At 42.7% G+C, this 10,874-nt stretch overlaps 1 protein-coding gene across 2 annotated transcripts; it reads left to right on the top strand.

The window, feature by feature from the left end:
- The first annotated feature begins 2,280 nt into the window (after positions 1–2,280).
- On the top strand, positions 2,281–10,556 carry DIRAS3 (DIRAS family GTPase 3). 2 transcript variants are annotated; one of them, XM_042464175.1, is made up of 2 exons: positions 2,281–2,515; positions 9,209–10,556. In XM_042464175.1, the coding sequence occupies exon 2, from the start codon at positions 9,275–9,277 to the stop codon at positions 9,869–9,871; it is 597 nt and encodes a 198-aa protein (XP_042320109.1). In that variant the 5' UTR covers positions 2,281–2,515; positions 9,209–9,274; the 3' UTR covers positions 9,872–10,556. The 2 variants fall into 2 exon arrangements, with proteins under 2 accessions (XP_042320109.1, XP_042320108.1); XM_042464174.1 differs by lacking the exon at positions 2,281–2,515 and adding an exon at positions 8,752–9,020.
- The last annotated feature ends 318 nt before the right edge of the window (positions 10,557–10,874 follow it).

The following is a 10,874-nucleotide window of genomic DNA, read 5'->3' as shown; positions in this document are numbered from 1 at the left end:
ACCACCGCCACCACCAAATGCTATTTTGTCAATGCCCTTATTATCCCTGTCTGAATTTTCTCCTCGCATTTCCTTCCCTCGGTCCTCACTGTTCACCACCCCCACCACCACCAGTTGTGTGTATGTCCATATTGAAGGTGGGAACAATCAAACATGCATTGGATTGTCGCGGCAAATGAGACGCAGAGACAGGAATGGGGGTGGCACAAACTAGCTGGCCAGGTTTTGGCCAGCCCTTTATTCACCTCAGGGTTACATCAGGCTACTTTACATTATCTCATTGTACATCAGAAGGCAATTTGCGAAATCAGTGACCAATGTGTATTTAGGAAATTTCCAATCAGCAAAGGAAGCAGGATGTGTAAATCAGCTCAGCCGAATCAACATGGGCTTATCCAATTATGGATAAAGCATTGTCATCCTGAAGGAGGGTCGCAATCCTATGGTCTGCCAGTAGGATTGCGACATCTCAATCTTGATGAACATTGCTATCCTGGGAGGGGGTCGCATCCCCGGGGCTTGCCAGGGAATGCTACATCGGATAGAGAAAATTGTCATTAGTGAAAGTGACCACCTCAATAAACGTGTTATTTATTTATTGTATTTATACCCCACTCTTCAGAAATGCTACTCTTTGAAGTATCAGAAGACCCCCAGTTGCTTTTGCTACCAACAGACTTTGCTATTATGTGTGTATGTGCCTGGCACTACCCATCTGGAAAATAATTCTCTTTGGCTGTAGTTTGTAATTTGACACTGTTTTAACTACCATGGTTCAGTGCTATGGAATCCTGGTATTTGTAGTTTTGTCAGCTATTTAGCCTTCTCTGTCAGGGAGCTCTGGGGCATCAGAAACTACACATCCCAGGATTCTACAGCATGGAGCCTTGGCTGTTAAAACGATGTCAAACTGCATTATTATTTGCAGTGTATGTGCAGCCTTTGTTCAATGCCTTTAGCAGCTGAAAACAATGAAGAGATTCAACAAGTGCAGCACACATACATAAGTAAGCCTGGAAACAAGAAAATCCAGATTCCCCAATTTCTCTGTGAGTGAGTGTCAGCCACCTGTTTATTGAGACTACACAAACATTTTACTCCTTCCACCCTTAGCTTTAAGGTGTAGTGGTTTGAGTGTGGGACTAGGACTCTGAAGACTAGGGTTCAATTCCCAGCTCAGCCATGAAACCTCTTGGGTGCTCTTGGGCAAGTCACACTCTCTCAGCCTCAAAGGATAGCAATGGCAGACCCTCTGAAGAAACCTGCTCCCCAAAAAAAACCCCAACATAGGTTCGCCTTAAGGTTGCCATAAGTCGGAAATGACTTGAAGTCACACCACAGGGTGTCCAGACACCCATTCTCCTTTTCCAGGACATGTCTTCAGTTTCCACCTTCTGCCCTCCATTTTGAGCATGACAAAGAAGCATGAATTTTTTATGTCTAGGAGTGTTTATAGCTTTTGTTTGGTCATGTCCTTAATTTTTCTCAATGTCCTTCATTTTGTGATGTTTGGTCCTCCTTAGTGGTGAGGACCCCTGGGCACCCTGGTGGGGCAACATTTGGGTCTAGGGGACTGGGGTGCTTGCCAGGCCTCCTGAGTCACCTCTGTGCTCATACTGTGATAGTCACCCCTATGCAGAGCTCCTCCTTTTCCAGGACATGGCCTACATTTCATGGTCTCCTGTGCAGAGGGAATTCCCAAATCTTCTCCAGTTTGAGCATGACTAAGAAGCATGCATTTCTATTTCTAGGAGTGTTTTGAGTTTTGTTTTTCACTGACAAAACCACCTCCATTTTGAGCAGGGCCAAGAAGCACGAATTTCTATTTCCATCAGTGTTTTGAGCTTTTATTTTCTGTCCAGGGGGAATTCCCAAACGTCTTCCATTTTGAGCAGGGCTAAGAAGCATGAATTACTATTTCTTGTTTTGCAGGTTTTATTTTCTTCTCCAGGAGGACTTCCCAAACGTCCTCTATTTTGAGCAGGACTTTCTATTTCTGTGAGGGATGTCAGCTTTTATTTTCTTCTCCAGGAGGAATTCCCAAATCCTCCTCCATTTTGAGCAGGGCTAAGAAGCAGGAGTTACTATTTCTTGTTTTGTAGATGTTGTTTTCTTCTCCAGGAGGAATTCCCCAAACCCTCCTCCATTCAGAGCAGGGCTAAAAGAAGCAGGGATTTCTCTTTCTGGGAGGGAGGTTAGCTTTGCTTTTCTTCTCCAGGAGGCATGACGTGGAGCAGGGCTAAGAAGCAGGGCTGGCCTGGCCATTTCCAGGGGGGTTGGGCACCTTGCCTTTGGCCATGCCCTCCCTGCCTCCCTCTCCCTGGCCCTGTGTGGCTGTGCCCCCCCCTCCCAGCTGGCCAAGGGACTAGTGGGCTGGGCTGCAGCTGGCAAGGGCTGCCGAAAGGAGGATGCTGCTGCTGCTGCTGGTGGTGGTGCCTGGCAGCCTGGCAAGGGCTGGGAGGAGGAGTGGCGGCGGTGCCTTGGGCAGCCTGCGCAGGAGGAAGACCTACTCCAGGTGAGTAAAGATGGGATGTGTTTATGGGGGGAACAGGGGGACCAGGCACCACAAAATGGAGCACCTTGCAAGGAAAAGAAAGAAAGAAATGGTCGGACGGGAGCCAAGGAAAGCCACCCAAGACTCCTCGAGACATGGTCCATTCCTCCTCCTCCTCCTTAGTCCTGCTCCACATGGAACTGGGAATGCCTCCTGGGCAGATGGGGACGAAATGGAGGACCTGGCTGAGCCCCCCACTTTGGGCGGGAAAAGGGGGCCAGGCCACCACCTCCTCCTCAGGGGGGCTTTCCTGGGGCTTGGAGGGGCCTTTGGGGGCTCTCTGGCTGCTCCTCAGAGCCTGGGAGGAAAGAGGGGGAGGGTGTCCCTAAGAGTTTTCAATACCGTTTAAATTTGAATGCATAACTTTTAACTTTTTCTTACTGTTAGATTGATACATTGTAATGATTTTAGATTGTTTTAAATTGTATCGTTTCAAATTTGCCATGCACCGCTTGGAGTCCTTAGATTGAGAGAAATATGGGATATAAGTTAAGAATAAGAATAAGAATAATTGTTGTTGTTGTTGTAGTTGTAGGGGGAGAGGCATACTTCACATCGTTTTTCTCTTGGTCAGAGAAGCTGGTGGAAGGAGTCTGCAGGCAACTTTACCTTTCCTACACAGGAGTACGGCTGCATCCACACTGCAGAAATCATCCATTTTGACGCCGCTTTAACTGCCATGGCTCAATGCTATGGGATTCTGGGAATGGTAGTTTGTTTTGGCATGGTGCCACAACAAACTACCATTCCCAGAATCCCATAGCATTGAGCCATGGCAGTAAAAGCGGCATCAAAATGGATGATTTCTGCAGTGTGGATGGACTCAAGAATGTGAAGGTGCTGCCTTGGCGATGCTGTGGTTATGGTCCCTCTTACCTCAGGACACGGATTTCGGAGCTCATCCAGATGGTATCTGTGGCTCTCCAGTGGTCCTTGGACTCCATCACTTTATCCCAGTTGGACTGGGTCTGATGGGAGCTGGAGTCCAATTGCACCAAGAGGGCAACAGGTCTCTCCACCTCAGATAAGATCACCCATTGTTGTTGTGTGCCTTCAAGCCATTTCTGACTTACTGTAACAATAATGGTGTTTTCTAGGTAGGATTTGTTTAGAGGATTTTTGCCATTGCCTTACCCTGAGGCTGAGAGAGTGTGACTTACCTAAGTTCACCATGTGGGTTTCCGTGGCCAAACCAGGATTGAAACCCTGGTCTCCCAGAGTTCAACACTCAAACTCTACACCATGCTGGCACTCTTATGGTAACTCTATCATAGGGTCTTCTTGATAGGTATTAGAGGTATGCCATTATCTTCCTCTGAGGCTGAGAGAGTATAACTTGCCCTTAGTCATCCAGAAGGTTTCCACGACTGAGTGGAGATTTGAACCCTGGTCTGCCAGAGTCCTAATCCATCACTCAAGCTGCACTGGCTCTAGATCACACAAACACACAAAGCTTTCGGATTAGCAGCATTTCTGATTAGTGCGTAATTGAGAATGTGTGTGCCCTATGAACATCTTTACATTGCCTCCTAAGCAAGAGTTACTTGGGAAAAGATGCCTGTGACTTTCAGTGAAGCCTAATTAGTGACAGTGAAGTCTGGAGTGTGGACTATTTAACTAGCCATTGTCTTGAAGTGATTATTCAGTTTTCAACAGGATGGCATGGTGGCAAGACTCATCCTTGCTCCTATTTTACAAAAGAAGTCAAGGTTGCATTAGTAAAGAGGCTGTTTTGCAGGCAGGAGGTTCAGGTTTCAGTTATCAATCACTGAAATGGGTCAGAGAGGGTTGGGGAAAGCCAGTTTAGTATGGCATAGTGGATATTTTTGGCTAGTTCATACTGGAGGAACCTTTGTTATGATACTGTATTATGATAATGTTGTTATTAACTTTCTTTATTCCCTTCCTTTTCCTCAAACTTGGCACTGTTTGGGACTTCAGATGCCAGATTACCCGCCAAAATAGCCAATGTGAGGGATACATCTAACAATGTCTGAAGGGGTACTGTTGCCCATTCCTGTACTAGATAGACACATAGTTTTCAGTGCTCTTAAAATGCCTTTCCCAAAAAAATTGGATTGCAACTCTCAACACCTTCAAGTCAGCAATGTCTGGAGTTATAGCTCATAATCTCTGATGGGCACTACATTAACAAATACTTTCTTAGAAAGCATGACTTGGTCAGTGTTATCCAATATGTTATTGACTAATCTGGGATTTGAATTTACCTGGTGCCTTGCATCCTAGTCCAACATCTTACCCTGGTGTGCTCTCTTAATGGAGGATAAAATTATTAGGGACAACTATAATGCTAGCAATATATTATATCCATTGGAATCAGTACACCTCTTGATGCCACTTGCTGAGGAATATGTGTGGGAGGGTGCTGTGCTCATCACTTGTTATGGGCTTCTCACAGGTATCTTTTTAGCCATCATGGAAACCTAATGCTGGACATGATAGGCCTCTGGTTAGATCCAGAATGACTCTGTTCTTATGGTTATATTTCCAGACAGAGATTGCCAAAACTTGGAGAAAAAGGGACAAAAATGATACCAGGAGCGATTGTATCTACAGATGGGATTATGGTGGAATTATACAAAAGCTCTAAGAAACACCTGAGTAGCCTGGCACCTTTTAAAGGTGATGAACAGATGTTTTGTACCTTTAACAGCTACCTGAGCAGAGAACATTCAACAGATGAAACTTCTCCGGCATACAAGCTTCACCTGCTGAATTTTCTCCTGTTACAGACTTGTTAAAACAATTGGGAACCCTGCTTGTTGGCAACAATTTTGTTTCTTGAAGTATTCTTGCTTTCTCTGTCCAAATGATTTTTTTTCTTTTGTCATAAGAGCAATTATTTCTGTTTGCTGTTACCTCCTTTCTCAAATCATTACCTCTTCCATGGCATGTGAGTAAACATTATAAGCAGAGGGACAGAAAAGAAATTCTAATCAGAAAAACTTTGGGACAGCTCTTATTTGTAATATATGGAGATTTGGTTATGTGGTTTGCAAATATTGAACTTAACATGCTTCCATAAACTATATTTTCAGTAGAAAAAATAATATTAAATTTACCATGAAACCAACAAATATGTTGAAAACTGTCTAATAACATTGTAAAAATAATGATTTATGACTGAGAATATCCATTCAACCATTTACTGGCATAAACTAAAAATCTCCGGAAGTATCTTGACTTCAAGGAAGTAGAGTATCTTTTGTCCTGGCTCTAGCATTGGGCAAATAGTAACAGGCAATTGGGAGATAGTAGTCAAATACTTGCTAATTCTGGTGTAGTGTTTTAAACTCAGGACTGTGACTCTTGAGACCAGGCTTTGAATCCCCGCTCAGCCATGGTAAACCAATGGGTCAAGCCACTTGGACAAGCCACACACTCTCAGCCTTAGAGGAAGGCAAAGGCAACCCCCTCTGAACAAATTTTGCCAAGAAATTCCCATGATATGTTTACCTTAGAGTAAGATATGACTTGGAGGCACACAGTAACAACAGCAGTATAGTTTCCCATATAAAGTTCCACTCAATTCAGTGAAATTTACTCTCAAGTAATAATGCATAGGGTTGTTACCTATAGCTGGATTGAAAGGTACTGTGAATGAATAGAAAACAGCTTGAAGTGAATGCTCCTATGTTAGGTTGGGCATAGAACCCCTGAGAACTGGGATGAGGAGCCAGTGGTCCTTCAGATATAATTGGAATAAATATCCTACCACCCCTGAATACTGGCCATGCAGATTGGGGCTGGTGGGATTCAGGAGGACCCTAGACTTCCTATTCCTGACACAGATATTGAGGGCGGGGAGGGGGGAATCTGTCCTGTCAGTAGAAGAAATACAATGTGGGAGGACATGTCTCCCTAGTTGTGCAATTCCCTCCTGCTGGAGGCTCATTGGCATAAACACTGGAATCATTCCAGCTCCAAGTTAAAACCTGGTTTCTTATAAAAGCCCTTGGGCCTCACTGATTTTATCCAGGCTGCACGTGCTTTATAGATATACCATTCAAGATTGTTTTAACAGATTTTAAACTATCTGCTTTAAACTGGAAAACTACTGTATATACTCCTGTATAAGTTTAGAAATTTTAGTCATTGGTCCAAAAACAGTTGGTTGACTTATCCACAGGTCAATATAAGTACTGTACTTTAACCTTTCTCAGAGTAGAGTGGTGAAAGGAGGGGGCTTAGTCCATCCCAGGAGCACCTAAAAGAAGCACTGAGCCCCCTCTACTCTCTCGTCCACTAAGTCTTTAGAGTAAGCAGAAACAGTTATGCCTACCATAATTTTATAGGTTATTTGGCATCATTTTCCTTTGCTTTGTCTTTTATATCCTTTGTTACAAGCCTCTAAGTCTCACCCTCAACTTATCCATGGGTCATATCAAAATCCATAATTTTTACCCCAAAACCTGCCCTTGGCTTATACATGAGGTCGACTTATAGTTCAGTATATACAGTAATATATTTTAATGTGAAGTTGAAGGTTTTGACAGCTGGCATCCATAGCCATGCAGCTGTGGACAAATCTACATAGGGAATACCGAACTCAGTGTTCAAACACAAATCAAGGAACATGAGAGACACTGCAGACTGAGTCAGCCAGAAAAATCAGCAATAGCTGAATATGTTATAAACCATCCTGGGCATAAAATGCTGTTTGAAAACACTGAAACTCTGGACCATGCCAACAACTATTAGTTCAGTATGCACAGAGAAGCCACTGAAATCCATAAACAGCTGGACAATTTCAACAGGAAAGAAGAAACCCTTAAAGTAAATGAAGTTTGGCTACCAGTCCTGAAAAACACCAAAATCAAGGGCAAATGAAAATGAAAATCACCCAGGGTGAGGGGGGTTTCCCAGCAGACAATGAATCATTAATTAAATAGACACCTTGAGGCCTTGCCATTCAACAACAGAACAATGCACAGATTAACATGTAAATCACTTCCTCTCAACCAACAGTATGTATACCCCACTCTCTTCCATGCCAGCATTCTCTGAAGATGCCAGCTACAGCTGCTGGCAAAACATCAGGAATAAACTGTTTAGAACACAGCCTCATAGCCTGAAAAACCCACCAAAAACTATAATATATTTTAAATCTTTATAATTATTCATTCCTTAATTTTATTTTATTGTAAGCCACCCTGAGATCTTTGAATAAAGGGTAGGAGTCTAAATATTTTAATTAATTAATTAAATTATTGATCATTTAGGTCAGGGGATTGCAAGCATGGTTCTCAAGTTATCCAGTGTCTAATTCTCTAATTCCCAGGAGTGCCAGATGGTATAGACAGTAGGATTATGGGAGTTATAATACAAAAAGATATCTAGATATCTTGCCTAGTGAATTCCCCGTAACAGGCTGAAGAACCAGAGGAGATCCTTCTGCTTGGAATCCATTATCCCTAACCCCAATTTTAAATCCTAGTCCATTCCATGTGGTAGGGACATGCTTTAACAGGTATGTTGATGCAGTTGTGTGCCTTCAAAGCATTTCCAATTTATGGCTACCCTAAGGTGAGCCTATCATGGGGTTTTCTTGGCAAACTTTGTTCAGAAGAGGTTTACCATTGCTTTGCCCTGAGGCTGAGAGCATGTGACTTGCCAGGTTCCATGGCTGAGTGGGGAGTTGAACCCTTGTCTCCAGAGTCATAGACAAACACTCAAACCACTATGTCATAGAAAGCAGGGACACTAGTATGCATGTGTGTATTAGTATGTTTCTTCTGTATGCAGTCAAATTCCAACATGCAATAAAAATGGAGCCAGTGGGTGATTCGAATAACAGTTAAAATTCCATAATCTCAAAGCCTCGGTTAGGTGTAAATCACACCAATCTTCAGGCTAAAGATTTGTGCCCATTTTTTTGTTTCCTCAGTGAGGCTGGTATTGAAAAATCACCTTTGTCCCAAGGCAGGTAGATACTTCCCTTGTCTGCCTGCAGCTGTCATGATGCCAATAGGCACAAACTGGCACTGTATGTATTCACTTGAATCCGTCATTCTGACTAATGCAGCCGAATTGCTGTGCCTGTTGCTTCTTGAGAGCCAGCGTGGGCGAGTGCACAAAACAGGAGAATGGAAGCAATAGACCCATGGGATTAGCAGGCAACTTTCTCCCACCCCCACCCCAGAAGCAGAAAATGAGCATAGCTGATCGCAGAAACTAGCAAATAGGAAAGGGTGATCCTGGGCAGGTGCCAACAAGCTTGGGTGCTCTGTTGCTTGGGGATAGAAGGCTGGCTGATCTCCACTCTGATGGACAATTATAGCCTTATTTTTCCTGATGGAGGAGCTTTTGGCTGCAAGCAAATTAGATATTTCACTGCTAATAGAAGTGCTGTCTACCGAGTGAGAACTCAGAGGTTTGCCTGGCTGTTCACTGCAACCTCCCTTGATGTCAGTCTGATACTTTGGACTACAACTCTTATTTCCAGGTAGCTTGGGCAATGGGGATGATGGGCTTTGTACTCCAATACATCTGGAGGGCACTACACAGGGAGAAGGCTGCTCTACTGCTAGTTGGTAATTTAGATATTCACATGAAGGTTTGAGTAAAAGAAAATGTTTGTCAGATTTGGATGTTGGAACTTCTTGTACCTAAGCTGCTGTCTTTCTTCAACAGGTCTGCTCTCCAAAGGAGTATGTAAACACTCAGGACTCTTCCTTGGCTCTCAGGTGATCAAGAATCATGCCAGAACAAAGCAATGATTATAGAGTAGTTGTATTTGGAGCTGCTGGTGTTGGTAAGAGTTCCCTGGTTCTTCGCTTTGTGAGGGGAACCTTCAGGGAAACATACATCCCAACTGTTGAAGACACTTATCGCCAAGTGATCAGCTGTGATAAGAACATCTGCACCCTTCAGATCACAGACACCACTGGAAGTCACCAGTTCCCTGCTATGCAGAGGTTATCCATCTCCAAAGGCCATGCATTCATGTTGGTGTACTCTGTTACCAGTAGGCAGTCGATTGAAGAGCTTCAACCAATCTATGACCAGATTTGTCAGATCAAAGGGGACATCCAGAAGGTCCCAATCATGTTGGTAGGAAATAAGAGTGATGACACACAGCGAGAGGTGGATACCAATGAAGGAGAAGTCCTTGCCACCAAATGGAAATGTTCCTTCATGGAGACATCTGCCAAAATGAACTATAATGTGCAAGAACTTTTCCAAGAACTCTTGAATCTTGAGAAGAGAAGAAGTGTAAGTCTCCAGGTAGATGGTAAGAAATCGAAGCAGCAGCGTAAGAAGAATAAACTGAAAGGCAAATGTTCTGTCATGTGAAATACTGGAGACTGGACCTCCTGTGTAGTTATGAGGTGGAGAGACTCATTCAGAAAGCACATTCTCATATGCTCTGGGAAACAGTTAAACACAGAGGCTTTTCATGGGCCAAGGATGGTTGTTTTCTTTTTGTTTTTAAAATCTTGCTCTTAAATTTTGGCCAGGTTATTTAAATATTTACCTGAGAAAATTTGGGTTTTGCATGGTTCATTCTGCAAATCAGGTGTTAAAAACCATCCTCCATTACCACCATGCTGCAATAACCAGTATTAAACAGTGTAGTACAGAATAATATGTGTGTAATACAAAGCAAGACAACTTTGCATTTTACCATGGCTTTTTAATCTGTCTTCAGCTTATCAGGTACCCTCCATTTATCCAAATTCTTAAAAGAATGTCTGGTTCACGATGGGACACTAGTCAGTAGGTCAGAGACAAAAATCATACTTTGTCTAATAAGCAAAAGAAGTAACATAACTTGTTTTTAGAGTGATACTTAACCAGGCGAATACTGACTACTGTAAATGTTTATTCATTTACTGTAGTTCTTTGAACATGTATTTGTATAAGGGGAAACTGTATTCCTTAAAAAGATGTGCTAGTTGTTCCATATTAAAAGTTATAATTTTGAATGTGCTGGTGTATATTGGCAAGGATTTTATGTGAATGATTAAAGTGATTTGAATACCTAGAGTGCATTCATTGATTTATTGGCTATGAAAATTCCAAAGCTGTCTATCCTAAAAGTAGAATCAATGGATTTGGTTCATCAGAATATTCTTGGCAACTTTAAATTAGAGTTGTTGAGAAAAGACCTTTGAGTTTCATTGTCTCAAACTGGTTTATTTCCGTAGTGTGAATGGCCTCCAAATCTATGTTTGAGAACCACTGCTATATACAGTACACCTTATCTGGCAGCAAATCCAATTGAAATAAATGGGTTTCATTTTGAACACCACAGTTCCCATTGTAGTATTTTAAACTATGTTTTTAATTTGATTGC

This window comes from Sceloporus undulatus, chromosome 4 (assembly GCF_019175285.1).
Source record: "Sceloporus undulatus isolate JIND9_A2432 ecotype Alabama chromosome 4, SceUnd_v1.1, whole genome shotgun sequence".
Classification (NCBI taxonomy): Eukaryota; Metazoa; Chordata; class Lepidosauria; order Squamata; family Phrynosomatidae; genus Sceloporus; species Sceloporus undulatus.
This window is presented reverse-complemented; position numbering and strand designations above follow the sequence as displayed.

Bases quoted from the DNA above. Each gene is read 5' to 3' on its own strand.
- DIRAS3 (XM_042464175.1), top strand. From the start codon at position 9,275: ATGCCAGAACAAAGCAATGATTATAGAGTAGTTGTATTTGGAGCTGCT.